Source organism: Schistocerca piceifrons, chromosome 9 (assembly GCF_021461385.2).
Source record: "Schistocerca piceifrons isolate TAMUIC-IGC-003096 chromosome 9, iqSchPice1.1, whole genome shotgun sequence".
NCBI classification, from domain to species: Eukaryota; Metazoa; Arthropoda; class Insecta; order Orthoptera; family Acrididae; genus Schistocerca; species Schistocerca piceifrons.
The window spans coordinates 149260367-149277012 of NC_060146.1; the positions used below are offsets into that span (position 1 = coordinate 149260367).

A 16646-nucleotide genomic window follows, 5' to 3' on the forward strand; every position below is an offset into this window, starting at 1 on the left:
TCCGGTATACGACGAAAAATATCATTTGCGTAAAATGTTTACATAAAACGTATGGCAAGTAACACAGCACATTTTATAATTAACCTTAAATTACGTCTTGGACAAGTCCTCCTATTCCATGCAAAAATTTCTGTTTAAAAACCGGTAACGCTAATCATGTAAACCGACTCATTCCACATGGTTTCGATGAAAGAATCGTTCAAACATGTACTGTCAAACATGAAACTGTCTAGGTAACTAACTGATTATAATGTGTGTGTAAGCGTAGTCTTCCGCAGTAGTTGTCAGACTCTATAAAATTCTTCAGGGTATCTGACCGCATTGTCAATTTGTACAGGGTGACGCAAATGCACTAATTCACGGAGTAATGCAGGTAGAGAGATAAAACTTGACACACATGCCTGAAATATCAGGAGTTTTACTGGAACCTTGGGGAGATCATCTCTGCGCGGTGAAGTCAGCGCACGTCGGACTAGTATTTCACGGACTACTGTTTGGAGAGCACTAAGGAGTATCCTTCAGTGCTGTCCGTACAAAATCCAGCGTCATCATTAATTGTTATCTTTGCTTCTGTATCATATGGGCCGCCTTCTCTTGGCCATTTTGTACTCTTTTTTATTGTTTCAACAAATCCCCGTGTCATTTCAAACATGTGTTTCAATTTTTGCTTATCTACCTACATTATGCAGTGAAGTGTTGAATTTTCGAATGTTAAAGGATTTTTGGGTTATCTTGTACACTGAGGTTCAAAAATGTTCAAATGTGTGTGAAATCTTATGGAACTTAACTGCTAAGGTCATCAGTCCCTAAGTTTACACACTACTCAACCTAAATGATCCTAAGAACAAACACACACACCCATGCCTGAGGGAGGACTCGAACCTCTGCCGGGACCAACCACACAGTCCATGACCGAAGCGCCTCGGACCGCTCGGCTAATCCCGCGCGGCTACACTGAGGTGACGAAAGTCGTGGAATAGGGATACACACAGATACAGATGGTGGTAGTGTCGCGTACACAAGGTATGAAAGGACGGTGCATTGGCGGAGCTGCGCTCTTATTGCTCAAACCTAACAAACCCCCCTTTCGTCACCTCTTCCTATCGTCCCATCTGCCTCAACTCCGTCTTCAGTATCCATCAGCACCTTAATCAACACCACGTCCTCCCCCTTACTCAATGGGCTTCCGGCCCTCCCTCCCTGCCGAAGACCAACTCCTTAACGTCGTCCACCTTCTCTCCCTCCAGCTTCTCCCGTCGCTCCGCCATTTTTATTTCCCTCGCCCTGCCTATCAGTTTCGTCCATGTGGTCGCTTCCTTCCTCTCACGCCATCCTTCCTATGTCACCACAACACAAACTCCTGTATCTTTTATCCCACTGCTGGCATCCCCCAGGGCTCCATCCTCTCCCCTCTCCTCTATCTCCTGTACACTGCTGATATGCCCAAGCCACCCCCACCTGTCCACTTTCTCCATTATGCTGATGACACCACCATCCTGGATCTCTATCCTACCCTTCAACGGTCGCAATGTACCCTCCAAACCCACCTTCACCAGTTCACCACTTGATGTAACCAGTGGTTCCTTCATCTCAACCCCTCCAAAACACATGCAATCATTATAGGCTGCACCACTGCACCACCTGCTCCTTCCACGACTTCTGTATCACCCTTTATGGTTGTTCCATCCAGCTCACGCCCACCCTGAGATACCTGGGCCTCATCCTTGACCGCCACCCCACCTGAACCCCTCACCTCCTGACATTCGGCAGGAAGCCCATTCATGCCTCCACCTCCTGAAACTCCTGTCTGGCCAGACATGGGGATTACATCCTTCTACCATCCTCCACACCTCCAAATCCCTCATCCATCCCATCCTCTGTTATGCCAGCATTGGCTGGATGTCTGCACCCACCCACTTTTACAAGGCCCTCCAAATCATCGAACGACATGCACTCCGCCTTGCCTTCTGTATCCACCTTCCTTCCCTCACATGGCTCCTGTACGACCTCATCACCTTCCCTCACTTCCTCCTTTTTCTCCAACATCTTCACATCCTTGACACTGTCCTTAGGCTTGACCCTCCCCACCCCCTGGTTTCCTCCTTCCTCTCTACCCCCCACCTGTTGCTGTGCCTCTGTCGCTGCATCCCTCCCTCTCTCCACCTCCACACCTCCTTCATCAGGGCAATTTCCAGCACCTCTGCCTCCTGGACCTTGAACTTTGCCATGACATCTACCCTTCCATCCAACTGTAACATGGCCTTGTTCCCCCCCCCCCATCCCCAGGGCCCCCTTTTCCCTCGCCCCTCCTTCTCCTGGAGTGGATTTTCCTCCTCCCCTCCCTGAGTCCCTGCACCCCCTCCTCGGCTGTTTTCCTCACCCATCTCTTCCCTCCCAGGCCTTCAGCGCCCCCTCCCACCTCATTCCCCTTTCTCTCCCTTCCTCCTCGCCTCCTTTTTCCCTTTTTCCTTTTCCCTGCCCCCCCCCCCCCCTCCCGGCAGATCCTCCTAGGTTTTTATATGTTATCAGTGTGCTGCGTTAATGTTGTGTTTGGTGCCATTATACAGTGTCCTCTAGTGACATGGTTTTGTGCTCCACCTGTTTTTCGTCCATGACTATTCCATGCTACAATGTCCATCCCATGGATGTTTTCATCGTTCTACAACTTTTATGCTCTGGCCATAATTTGCTTGATGCCTTTTAATCTAGTGTGTGATTTTTGTGTAACATTTCTTTTTTAGATTTTTATCTCCGATTTAGAGTCACTGCTTTGTATGCTTTCTTTACTTCTGTTCCGCCTTTTTTGTTTTTATATTTCGCCATGTTTTCTTATTTATATTGCTTTACGTGTCTTCCTGTCTGTTTATGTCTCTTGGCTGAAGAGCAGTGCTTTTGCTGCTACCAGCCCACCCATGATCGGGAATGGAAGTTACAATAAATTGAAAAAAAGCAGAGCTTCGAATTGTACTCAGGTGATCGATGTGAAAAATTGTCCGATGTGATTATGGCCGCATGACAGATACTTGGAGCTAGATGCATGGTACATTCCCTTTCGGAAATCGTTAGGGACTTCAATATTCCGAGATCGACAGTGTCAAGATAGTGCCGAGTATTACCTCTCACCACGGACAACGCATTGACCAACGGCCTTCACTTAACGACCGAGAGCACCTGCTTTTGCGCGGAATTGTCAGTGCTAACACGCAAGGAACACTGCGTGAAATAGTCGCAGATATCGATGAGGGACGTACAACGAACATGTCCTTTAAGAGAGTGCGATGAAATCTGGCATTAATGGGCTGTGGCAGCAGACAAACGCCGTGAATCCCCATTGCTAAAAGTATATCGCCAGCTGCGCCTCTCTTGGGCTGGTAACCATATCGGTTGGTCCCTAGACGACTGGAAAACTGTGGCCTGATAAGATGCGTCCCACTTTCAGTTGGTAGGACCTGATGGTAGGATCCGAATGTGGCGTACACCTAAAGAAGCCATGGACTCAAGTTGCCAACAAAACACTGTGCAAACTGGTGATGGGCTGTATTTACAGAGAATTTGCTGCGGCCTCTTGCCCAACTGAACCGATCATGGACTGGAAAGGGTTATGTTCGGCTACTTGGAGACCATTTGCAGAAATTCATGGACTTTATATTCCCAAGGAGTTTTTAGTGGTGATAGTGCACCATGTCACTGCGCCAAAGTTATTCGCGAGTGGTTTGAAGAAGATTGTTGACATTTCGAGCGAGTGGTTTGTCCGCCTACACCGCCCGACATGAATCCCATTGAAAATTTACAGGCATAATCGAGAGGTCAGTTCGTACAGAAAGTCCTCCAAAGCTTTCGTAATTAGGGACGGCAGTAGAGGTAGCATTGCTCAGAATTTCTGCAGGGGAGTTCAAACTACTTATTAGTCCATGCCACGTCTAGTTGTTGCACTACGCCGGGCAAATGGAGGTCCGACACGTACTAGGAGGTGTTCCATGACTTTTGCCATCTCAGTGTTCACTGACAAGACGGTCACATAACCTGAATAATTTTACTTACCGATTATACTGTAATTTATCCTACTGATTATTGATTTGACAATACTGAAATGATTAGAAGTACAGAATGGTACATGCCATTTGACTGTGAGAATTCAGTAGGGTGTGAAGTTATCGTACGTGCTGCAATCAAAGCTTCTAGACATGGTGACATGGAAGCAAAGAGGGCCTGGATATGTTGCAGTCGAACACAGTGTCACGCAGCTTGTATACGCGGCCACAAAGCGCGACAATGGTTTCAGGAAGATCAGAAAGAACAGGTTGCTAACCGACCAAAGCCCAGAGATGTTCGACTGGCGCCATACGAGGCGAACATAGAGACAGCGGAGATGTTGTACCCGTCGTTTTCCCAAGAAGGCTTTCACATTCCTCACCACCTGCGGCCGGGCGTTGTCCTGCTGAAACATGGCATGTGGAATGGCTGCAAGGAGGACGGTGCCTCGGGCTGTAAGACCTCTCTGGCATAATAGTTCAAATTGCCATCAATACGTAGGATCGTCAGTGGTAGCCCAGATCATCACATTTTCCTTTTGTCCGCTATGTCGCTCAACAATGAAGTCTGTCGCATTGTGTTCACCACGGCTGTGGTTGAAGTGGTATTCGTCTGAAAACACTACATTCAGCAACTCATCACGCCAGTGGCAGCATTCACGTGCCCACTGCATTCTGAAGCGTTGGTGGTTTCTAGTGAATTACAGTCGATGCAGCGGCATGCATTCCACCAGTCCACCGCTGAGCACTTCTCCAACGTCGTGCCACCATTGCAGATGATACAGTTCTGTTCGTTGCCGGCAGGCGTACGAGATGGCGGTCATCTTGCTATGTGGTTCCACTGTGAGGTCCAGTACCCACTCGTCACTGTGTTCGACCCTCCTTTACGGAATGGTGCCACACACGCAGCACTACCGAAGCAGCATGCCCGTACAAGCCGCAATGTCACGACAGCACAAATTCGTTTCCCAGAGTCCAATCACTCTGCTCCGTGCGAACTCACCACACGCTATTATTGCATCCTTTGACGTCGACAAGGCATATCGGCACTTGCAGGTTTCCACTTGCTCTGACGGCAGTGCAGCGTCTGAGTGTGCGCAACAATGGCCTTTTCGGTCACACAACAGAGGGCGCTGGTAGGCCTCCTGCAAGCCATCTCTCTGCAGTTTTAATCAGTTACTTTGGTTCCATTGTTCTACATATCCTCTGATCTCAGAGTTATTCCAACCGTTCCTTCTTCGTCTTGCAATTTTCGCAAACAGTAGTTTAATTTTCGGAATGTTGGTTGTAGTGGCAGTGTTATCTAAAGGTACATCGATGTCTAGGTTAGGTTTAAATATGAATGTGGACTTGTAAGGTGGCGAAACCAGTCAATGAGATGTGGTTTAACAAGAATTACTATAATTATTGTTGTGGCACTCATTTTACACATATTGAATTTCATTAAATATTTTATATCTACACTACTGGCCATTAAAATTTGCTACACCAAGAAGAAATGCAGATGATAAACGGGCATTCATTGGACAAATATATTATACTAGAACTGACATGTGATTACATTTTCACGCAATTTGGGTGCATAGATCCCGAGAACTCAATACCCAGAACAACCACCTCTGCCGTAATAACGGCCTTGATACGCCTGGGCATTGTGTCAAACAGAGCTTGGATGCCCATACAGCTTCAACACGATACCACAGTTCATCAAGAGTAGTGACTGGCGTATTGTGACGAGCCAGTTGCTCGGCCACCATTGACCAGACGTTTTCAATTAGTGAGAGATCTGGTGAATGAGCTGGCCAGGGCAGCAGTCGAACATTTTCTATATCCAGAAAGGCCCGTACAGGACCTGCAACATGCGGTCGTGCATTCTCCTGCTGAAATGTAGTGTTTCGCAGGGATCGAATGAAGGGTAGAGCCACGGGTCGTAACACATCTGAAATGTAACGTTCACTGTTCAAAGTGCCGTCAATGCCAACAAGAGGTGACAGAGACGTGTAACCAATGCCTACCCATACCGTCACGCGGGGTGACACGCCAGTATGGCGATGACGAATACACTCTTCCAATGTGCGTTCACCGCGATGTCGCCAAACTCGAATGAGACCATCATGATGCTGTAAACAGAACCTGGATTCCGAAAAAATGACGTTTTGACATTCGTGTACCCAGGTTCTTCGTTGAGTACACCATCGCAGGCGCTCCTGTCTGTGATGCAGCGTCAAGGGTAACCGCAGCCACGGTCTCCGAGCTGATAGTCCATGCTGCTGCAAACGTCGTCGAACTGTTCGTGCAGATGGTTGTTGTCTTGCAAACGTCCCCATCTGTTGACTCAGAGATCGAGACGTGGCTGCACGATCCGTTACAGCCATGCGGATAAGATGCCTGTCATCTTGAGTGCTAATGATACGAGGCCGTTGGGATCCAGCACGGCGTTCCGCATTACCCTCCTGAACCCACCGATTCCATGTTCTGCTAACAGTCATTGGATCTCGACCAACGCGAGCAGCAATGTCGCGATACGATAAACCGCAATCGCGATAGCTACAATCCGTCCTTTATCAAAGTCGGAAACGTGATGGTACGCATTTCTCCTTCCTACACGAGACATCACAACAACGTTTCACCAAACACCGCCGGTCAACTGCTGTTTGTATATGAGAAATCGGTTTGGAAACTTTCCTCATGTCAGCAAGCTGAAGGTGTCGCCACCGGCGCCAACCTTGTGTGAATGCTCTGAAAAGCAAATCATTTGCATATCACAGGATCTTCTTCCTGTCGGCTAAATTTCGCGTCTGTATCACGTCATCTTCGTGGTGTAGCAATTTTAATGGCCAGTAGTGTACTATTTCGATTATACTGCGGGACAAAGCAGGAGGGTGGATGGGTAGATTCAATTGTTATTCAACTTCTGTATGTTAATGCACAAATTCTTCTACAGTCATGAAGGATCTCCTTCATGCTAAAATTTACGTACCGAAATGGGTGAACGAATTATCGAATAAAAAAGCCTGTACTTCCCTTGTAAACAATCAGTGCAAAACAAGGCGACAGAGGAAGACCTAATGGAGGAATAACTGTCCACATAAAACCGCAATCAACGACAGAAACTGGAACTATCAAACAGGAATATACAATTCTGACAGATACGAAAGACATTACAATAATATCAGCATACTTCCAACCGAAAAAAGCAACGATTGATATAATAGATGAAATAGACCGGCTAATCACTCAGAGTAAACGTAATAAACCACTAATTATTGCTGGAGACTTAAACTGCAGAATGGATATACAAAACTGCAAAGCAAAAGTAATAGTGGAAAAGTTGCAGCAAGAAGGCTTTATCCGATTAAACAGTCCCAATATACCTACATATATGTCCCACAATGGCAAAAGTACGATATGGATTGTATTCATAAGGGGAGGAACCAGGGGTAATATATCACCTCTGTGGACTGCAGACAACACACCACTTCGGAAACATATCCCTCTGGGAATAAATATCCAAGGAGCATGGTGAAAAGCGCAAGAAAAAGAGGAAGAAGCACCTTCGAGAACGACAGACATAGGGAAAGTGGAAGCAAACTCAGACGTGATAAAACACATCGAATGCTAATAGACAATTCGCGACCAGAAAAAGCAACCGAAGCGATAGGAGAACTCCTAAGACAACCCGCCAATCCCAGGTACAAAATTGTTCGACACAGAGTGATACAGTGTAAGAAAAGATACACTCCAAAGCCTACATCAACTAAAACGGTGCCCAGAGAACCCAGTACTCCTCAGGAGTTACGCCAGAAAACGAAATATCTATAAATATTGAACATGGAAGGACTAAGCGAGAGACAGAGGGCAGAGTGGATACAATACCACAAACAACCATGGAATGGGTCCCATTGGCCACAGAAGAGATCAAAGATGCCATTAACAGCAGCAAGAACAAATATATGCAGGCACTGACTGACTTCACAGCGAATATTTTAAAAACACAGTCGAAATACTAACGCCAACGTGGACAAAATTCAACAATAAGTGCACAGGAACAGCCTCCGTTCCAGAACAGTGGAGACAGTCAATAGTAAAAGTGCTATATTTAATTGAAAGCAGACTCAAGGACAATAGCAAATACAGACTTATAGCCGTAGAAGGCTTACCTTTCAAAATGTTCACAAAAACAATAATAGAAAGAATAAAGAAAACAATAGACGATCACCTCCATTAAAGACAAATGGGATCCAAGAGGGGAAGATCAACTCTGACTGCAACTGAACTTCCGCAAAAGAGCGTATGGGCAGCCCTTGAAGACAGAGAAAAATGTTATGTGTACTTATATTCACAAAGGCCTTTGACTTCATAAACAGAAAATTAATGACTAAAAAACTAGTGGAAACCCTAGGAGAAAACAATATACGGACACAAATCATAAGCGCAATACTGCGATGGAACGAAATAAGGATCTCAGACAACCTCTCACTATCGGAGCCGTCACTCAAACGGAGTGCTACAGGGAGACCCAGTGAGTCCCCTGTTATTTATCCTTGCTGCGGGAAAAATTGTAAAAATACCCCAAAGGGAGGGTGTCATCTCATACGCAAATGGAGACGGTTTTGTAATAGGCGCAAAGGACATTGCAACGTTACAAGAAGCGATAAACAATATGGAAGATTGGTGTGTCCACACGACTTCGAAATAAATGTGGTGAAAACAGACATGATGGTACTCAAAAATGGATGAAGAGCACCTGCATCGGCTGAGATCTTCATACGGGAGAGAAAACTGAAAATTGTACCAGACTTAAAGTACCTAGGGGTTACAATACAAACAAGTGCAAAATTTTTCACAAAACATGTAACAAAGCAATGCAAGTAATAATGGCAATCCATGAAATACCGGGGCTATTCGGAAAGTAAGTTCCGACTGATCACGAAATGGAAGCCACTGTGAAAATCAGAAATATTTTATCTGCAACAGTTAGCTACAGCTTCCAGCCACTGCTCTACATAGTCACCATTCCGCCTTAGACATGTGTCGTAGCATTGTCCCAACTTTCCAATACCCTCGTCATAGAAGACAGCCGCTTGTACTTGCCGCCAATTCTCTACGCTGATCTATAGCTCGTTGTTTGTGCGAAAATGTTGTATTCATAACCAGTAGTTAATGTGAGCAGAGATGAAGCACAGAGGGAGCCAATTACGGGCTGTAGGGCGGGTGATCAAACAGTTCCCAGCGAAAACGCTGCAGGAGCGTTTTCATTGCCGCTGCAGATTGCGTCCGAGGATTGTCACCCGTATGACAGTTCTGTAATGTGGGCTGCATAACATCAGGCGAAATCTCTCACCAGGACCTCATCCTTGGCGGGAGACACTATTTTCTACGCATCTTCATGTGCTCACCATGCGCTCAGAACTGAAAAGAGCGAAGTGATGCAACCGACAGGCATACTGTAGACACTGTCGAACACATATGTGGAAAGCTTTATTAGATTTTCACAGTGCTTTCCATTTCTTGACCGATCGGAACTTACTTTCCGAATATCCCTCGTACAATACATCTCATCCCTTAGCTTAGGAGTAGCACTATTCAGAGCCAAAATCTTTCCGGCGTAGAAATTATCGAACGTCATCTTATAGTGAAAAACCGAACGACACTAGAAAGAGTGAAGGCGATTTATATAAACAAAGCAATAAGAGTGTGCTAAGCAACATGATCCAGACTTGTATACCTACTGGCAAGGAAACCCTGCCTCATTGAAGACCTACGGACAAACCTGATGCTACCCAACAGCAGCGCTTTGGAAAAACTACTTATAACTTGAAGTAAAAAATAGAAGACGTACCTCCAGAATTCTATAGCACAGGCGCCATGATTGACCGAACATGGACAAAGGCAAACTTCGAAATGAGACACGTGACCACCAGAATGGCAGTCTATGGTTTCTAGCATCTTATCTGCAATAACACGTCATATCATGAACCAAATGCAATGCGTGAGTGTAAACTGTGTCATCACATATGCAACTGTTATCATATAGAACTCTGTACCAAAAGGACACGGTCAATAAGTGACTATCCAAATCACAATATGTAAAATTTCTAATTTCGTTTATTATTATCGTTGTGGGCAACGACCTTGCCACAGTAGATACACCAGTTCTCGTGATATCACCGAAGTTAAGCGTGCTCGGCACTTGGATGGGTGACCATCCAGGCCACCATGCACTGTTGCCATTTTTCGGGGTGTAGTCAGCCTCGTGATGCCAATTGAGGAGCTACTCGACCGCATAGTAGTTGCTTCGCTCAAGAATACCATCATAACGACCGGGAGAGCAGTGTGCTGACCCCATGGCCATCCTATCTGCATCATCCTCGGAGGATGACACGGTGGTCAGATGGGCCCGATGGGCCACTTGTGGCCTGTAGACGGAATGGTTTTTTATTATCATTGTGCTTTGAATTTGAAGGGCTATTTGGCTGCAATAACCTTATTATATCGTGGTGGTAGAGGGTATTCGTAGTCAGAGCACCTGAAGGCATGGCTCAGCAAGCATGCATCATTGGATCCGCAGGGTCCCCGCGCGACCACTGTCGGCGTTCATCAGAAACGTGCGTTTCCATTGCCAACTATGCGTTGCCGGTGAGGGTGGTATTGATCTACGACTCGACAGGTTTTTGATCTAGAGTTAGTCCCAGGTATTTTAGTGAGGCCCAATGGTATATTTGGGGACAGGAAGGTGGGCTATGGGATTGGTGGTATCGATTGGGCTGGGGTGGGGGACTGGGGTGCAGACGCCCCCGTGTTGACGGCCGGCCGCGCCGCCTGCCCGCAGATGGTGTCGACGTGCGCGTCGTCGCGGCTGGCGGACCGCGCGGGCCGTCGCACGCTGCTGCTGGTGTCGGCGGCGGGCACGGCCGCCTGCCACGCCGTGCTCACCGCCTTCTTCGCGCTGCACCGCTCGCTCGACCACGACGTGTCGGCGCTCAGCTGGCTGCCGCTGGTGGCGCTCGCGCTCTTCATGGTGCTGTTCGCGGCCGGCTTCGGCCCGCTGCCCTGGCTCATGATCGCCGAGCTGCTGCCCTCCCAGCACAAGCGCTGGGCCGCGGGGGTCAGTACACGGTCCACTACTTTTCATTACAACTCTCTTTCCAACATGTGTCCAACTCGTGCCTCTCAGTATCCTGCAACCTAATGATTCTTATGCACCGGCCGGTGTGACCGAGCGGTTCTAGGCGCTACAGTCTGGAACCGCGTGACCACTACGGTCTCAGGTTCGAATCCTGCCTCGGGCATGGATGTGTGTGATGTCCTTAGGTCTAAGTAGTTCTAAATCCTAGGGGACTGATGACCTTAGAAGTTAAGTTCCACAGTGCTCAGAGCCATTTGAACCATTTTTTTTATTCTTCTGCTTCTTCTTCTCGATTGGGCCAACTAAGCACAACACGCCATTTCCATTTATGTTTCGTTGTTCTTTCCTTTTCTTCCAGTAATCCTTCATCTTCGAAAAGGATAGAAGCTCAAGCAATGAATTAAATTTGTGCTGCAGCTGCGACTGGAGCCCGGGTCTTCTGCTTATGCCAGATGCGGTAACCACTACACCAAAATAACACTGTGGGGATCACACGTGCGCAGACAGACCAATGCCCTGTCTAACACAAACTTCTCACCTTCAGCCCATTTTCCCCTCTCTGATATTGGAACAGCATCTCAGCTTTGCACATAATGGGGAAATCCTGTCTGTACCTCTGGCATTGACCTGATGAAATTACATTTTCCTGGAGACATAGGAATCTCAGCTTTATCTTTGATAAGGGTGAAAGCTGAAGCAATGAATTAAAATTTGTGCCATGGGCAGAACTTGAACCCAGGTCTCCTACATATTAGGCAGATGTGCAAACCACTACACCACCATAGCACTGTGACAACACTGCCGTGGCACAAATTTCATTGCTTCAACTTGTAACCTCCCAACAGAAAAAATATAACATGCATATTCAGTGTAACCTCCCAGCAGTTTATTTCCGTAACCTCGCAATAAAAGTGTGACTAACCTCTCAATAAAAATGTGTCTAACATATAACATTTCAATAATTAACTGACTGTGAATTTAAATTTGTAAAAGTGCTGCATCATGGTCCTGAAAGATCATTCTGAATAAATTGAAAATTCTTACCTCAATGAAGTCGCCATATAACGCATATATACGTGCTCCTATAAGAAATTTTTCTGGCACAGCCCAGTGCAATCCTGGGCGCTACATTTGTTATGCATGAAAAGAAACAACTGATTTTTCTTTACGATAATCGGGATGACCGTGGATATAACAATAGTACAAAATCAGTTGTTACAAATTACATATGCGCGCTGCTGCTTTTACCTTATACTATATCGCTCAGGCACGACCAGCCCAGCCGCCCGCCTGCGAGCTACTGCCACTACTATTGCAGCCGACACGGCTCCTACTGCAGCCGACACTGCTCTTTGGTCTGCGATGCTATTGTAGCTTATACATCGCAGGCAGCGCGTGAGCAATCCATCTAAATTACATCTACTCGAGTGCGCTAGCAATAAATTCCTTAGTCATGGACCTCTTACAAACTTCTGTCCTCATCAAAGATAGTGATATGTCTCCAGAAAAATGTAATTCCATCAGATCAATAGATCACCTACGCCTGAAGTACAGGCAGGATGTCCACTTATGTACAAACCTGAGGGGCTATTCCAATGTCAGAGAGCCTCGGCAATACTGACACTTTAAGAAGGGGAAAATGGGATGAAGTTGTGAATTGAAGTTGGTGTCGGGGAGGCATTGGATTAGGGAGGTCTGCACAGCTGTGGTAGCAATAGTGTGTGATGTAGTCTGCCTGTAAACAGGTGACCCGTGTTAAAACTCTCGCACAACTTTTAATTCATTGCTTCAGCATCTCTCCTTATCAACCATAATTTTTCCTGCAGACATAACGAGTCTAAACTTTAATTGCATCAGCTCAATCTTTCATCTCTTCCATTTGTTCTTTCTTCCTGTTTCTGATCACTTCGGGCCATTGTTTTTTACCCTCATATCTTGTAATCCTTCCGTATTCATTACTTTTTGTCCAGACACTTCTCTTTCAGTTGTTTTATTTTTTTCTGAATTCTATTTCAATTCACGGATCCAACTATTTTGTTAATTTTTAATCAGTCTGCCTTTAGCAGTGGAGTAACTCGAGGAAGAGGCGGTGTTTACACCAGTGGTACTCGTGTGTGTTACTTGTTGAAACTATAGCAATGGCACATGCGTCTCGAAAAACCACATTAACAGTTCATGTTCTTTAGTGAGTACAACACAGGAGCGAAAGCACTCAAAACTGAGCGTTTATTGAGGGATGAGGTGCATATTAGTTACACGAAGCTCATTGAAATACATTTATCAATGGTGAGCAGTACTGTTCGTGTCAAGACGGTCGACGACGCAGCATGAGATCCGTGAGGATTCCAGCTTCGACACTCTGATGGTCATGTTGGCGACTTGTTAGTGTCTCATATGGGTCTTGGTGTGCGCACGATTCGATTCTTCGCCCTGCCCTTTGAGGTACCTGAATCTCTCATAACTGAGTCACTTCATCCATACAGTAGAGTAATTATTCATACAGCCAAACGTTTGGCAAGTTTTAGCATGTAACCAGTGCTCAACAGTGTTCGTTAGGTGCGAATCGCCTTACAAACCATATGCTCTCCTATTTAAATATATGCGGTTGTAGAGCCACTGTCATCTAGATGGCCAGCCCTGGACGTACCCTGGGTGTGGTGGTGAAGGACATCTTCAATTTGAGTGCATGAACAGGAGACTCGTGCAACTACACAGTGGAGACTTACCAAAGCAGGTGACCAGGTGACCCCCACAACACTACCAGTGAAACACATGTCAGTGCTCAGTGGGGAGGTGATGCCGAGGTCGCAGCATATACTCCAACCAACACTACAGATGACAGAGGGGCTATCAAGCCACGATGATACTGGGATGGCTCCTACATCACCCTAGCCCCAAATCTTGCAGGTGATAGACCACGAGGACGACCACACAACAAAAGGCATGGCAACTGAAGTGGAAGGCTCCCTGGGAACTGTGTCAACGGTGATGCAACAGGAATTACAGGATCCATTACCACTGGAAGTCGAGATCAGGATGCATAAACGACACTGTCCGAAGCGTTGCAAGAAGCGCCACCTCTGGAGAATCGGCCTCTCCTCATCCTGGGACACCTGATTACTCTGGCAATATGGACCTCGTGGCTGAGCAGGATGAAGATATCAGTGATGTGACTCCTCCACTTGCTGGAGACTCGCATCCCTTTTCCACAACTGAGAACGATTAATGTCGCAGGAAGACTTGGAACTGGTAACCTTCTGAGGACGTGTAATGAGACTACCGACTTTGTAGATTTTCACCAGTTCAGCGTTGTGCAAAGATGATGCATACTCAGACCCAGCAGGGACTGTTAACGTTCATACTATTAGATCGCTCGTCTGGGACGTGCTGTATGTCTCAGATGTAGATGTACTGATGGTGCAGGAAATTTGTACTGCTGGATTCCATGAAGTACAAGGCTACATCTCCTACATCGCGCCGGACCCAGACAGCGAAAGTTGAACGGTGATGTTGGTCCAAGTTCGCAACTTGGCTTTATACCTTCAGCTTGGGACTGGCGATAGCGGTTCATAGGGTCCGTGCTGTCAATGTTTACGCCCCATCCGGCACAGAAAACAGACAAGCAGGTGCGAAATGTTATTTGGAAGAGGTCGTACCATTATTTCCTGGTGGATTCGATCATTTACTGCTGGGTGGAGACTTCAACTGTGTATTAGCACCAAACGATCAAACTCCACATTGCAATACGTCTCGTGAACTACAACCAGGAAATGGACTTATCAGACTCATGGAACAAAATCCGTGGAAATCGCGAGGGATATACGTTTTTTACTAGCCGCTTGGCGAGCCGATTTGATGGATCTATGTTTCTGTTGGTCTACGAGATAAGATCGTCGCTGCTGAACGATGGCCCACTACCTCTACCGAGCATCTATTATATCTCTGTAACACATCCCTTCCTCAACAGAATGTGTGGGGAAGGCGCAGCACATTATCGTCAGCGAGTCGACACGTACCAAGGCCGCATTCCTGCTTATGCTGCAGTGGTGGTTAGTACGAGGGTTAGAACTTCAATAGTAGCAAATACATATTTACAACTCGTACACAATAGATACGTGTTTCAAAGTTTTACAGACCTTCAAAGTAGTCACCAGTATTGTGTATAACCCGTTCTCAGCGATGTGGAAGTCGTAGGATACTCTTAGAAGTGCGAGTTATGCGGTTTATTGCCCGACGAATTTGTAGTAGTTCTGAAGCGAATGCCGTGAAGTGTTTCCTTCAGTTTAGAAATAGAATTGAGCTCACGAGGGCTTAAGTCAGGGGAGTGCAGAAGTGGTATAGCACTTAGCAGCCCCATCTGTCAAACAAATCAGTAACAGCTTGCACTGTACATGCTTGAACACTGTCCTGCAAAATGATGGCCAGGTCCTGCAGAAAGCGTAATCACTTCTGTCTGTGAGCTGGTCGTAGGTTGTGTTCCAAAAATGAACAGCATAGAGACAGAAGTGATAACACTTTCTGCAGGACCTGACCATTATTTTGCAGGACAGTGTTCAAGCATGTACAGTGCAATCTGTTACTGATTTGTTTGACTGATGGGGCTGGTAAGTGCTATATTACCTACTGCACTCCCCTGACTTAAGCCCTCGTGAGTTCAACTCGATTTCTAAACTGAAGGAAACACTTCACGGCATTCGCTTCAGAACTGCTACAAATTCGTCAGGCAATAGACCGCGCCGCTCGAACTGTCAACACAACTGGCACTGCTAAGAGTATTCTAGGGCTTCCACATCGCCGGCAACGGGTTATACACAATGCTGGTGACTACTTTGAAGGTTAGTAAAACTTTCAAACACGTATCTATTTTGTACGAGCTGTAAATAAATAGTTGCCACTCTTAAACTTCCGACCCTCGTATGTGCTAAACCGACGATATGAAGAGATCTTGTACAATACGATCGGGACAAGACGCGGTGGATAAGGGACACTCTTGATTATTATTATACGTTACTTTGTGAGTTGTCAGTTAAGGATCCGACTATAGAACATAAAGCAGAAGTTCACCGTATCAAGGCACGTTTCCTGTCGATCACGCGACATCGACTGGGAGGCATTCTGATCCTGGCAAAGTGTCTAGACAACATTGTGGAACGCACCTCGATGCATCATGTGTCGCGAGCACACAAACGCTACTGCCGATCGTTAGTCACAGTTCTCCATGACTCAGGGGTGGTCAACTGATGACACAAGAGGACATTGCGGCTGGATTTTTGAACCATTCCCTCTACTTCTTCGCCGGCACGCCGACGGACACCGGCTGGAGAGAACATATTGCAGCAATTGCCAACGAGACTGGTTTAGATGGATAAGGCTGCACTAATTGAGCCACTCACAGAAGATGAAATGATGGGAGCACTCAACAAAGAAGCGGCACATAAATCCCCAGGGTCGGATAGGACAATGTTAGAATTCCGTCAGGAATTCGC

The 16646-nt window shown here is 46.4% G+C and overlaps 1 protein-coding gene across 1 annotated transcript in view; it reads left to right on the forward strand.

Annotated features, from left to right (window-relative positions):
- The window catches only part of LOC124716775 (facilitated trehalose transporter Tret1-2 homolog), a 60489-nt gene that overhangs the window by 33268 nt on the left and 10575 nt on the right, over nucleotides 1-16646 (forward strand). The window contains exon 6 of the mRNA XM_047243322.1: nucleotides 10864-11139. Within this exon, the coding sequence (XP_047099278.1) occupies nucleotides 10864-11139 (276 nt within the window). The remainder of the gene's footprint in view (nucleotides 1-10863; nucleotides 11140-16646) is intronic.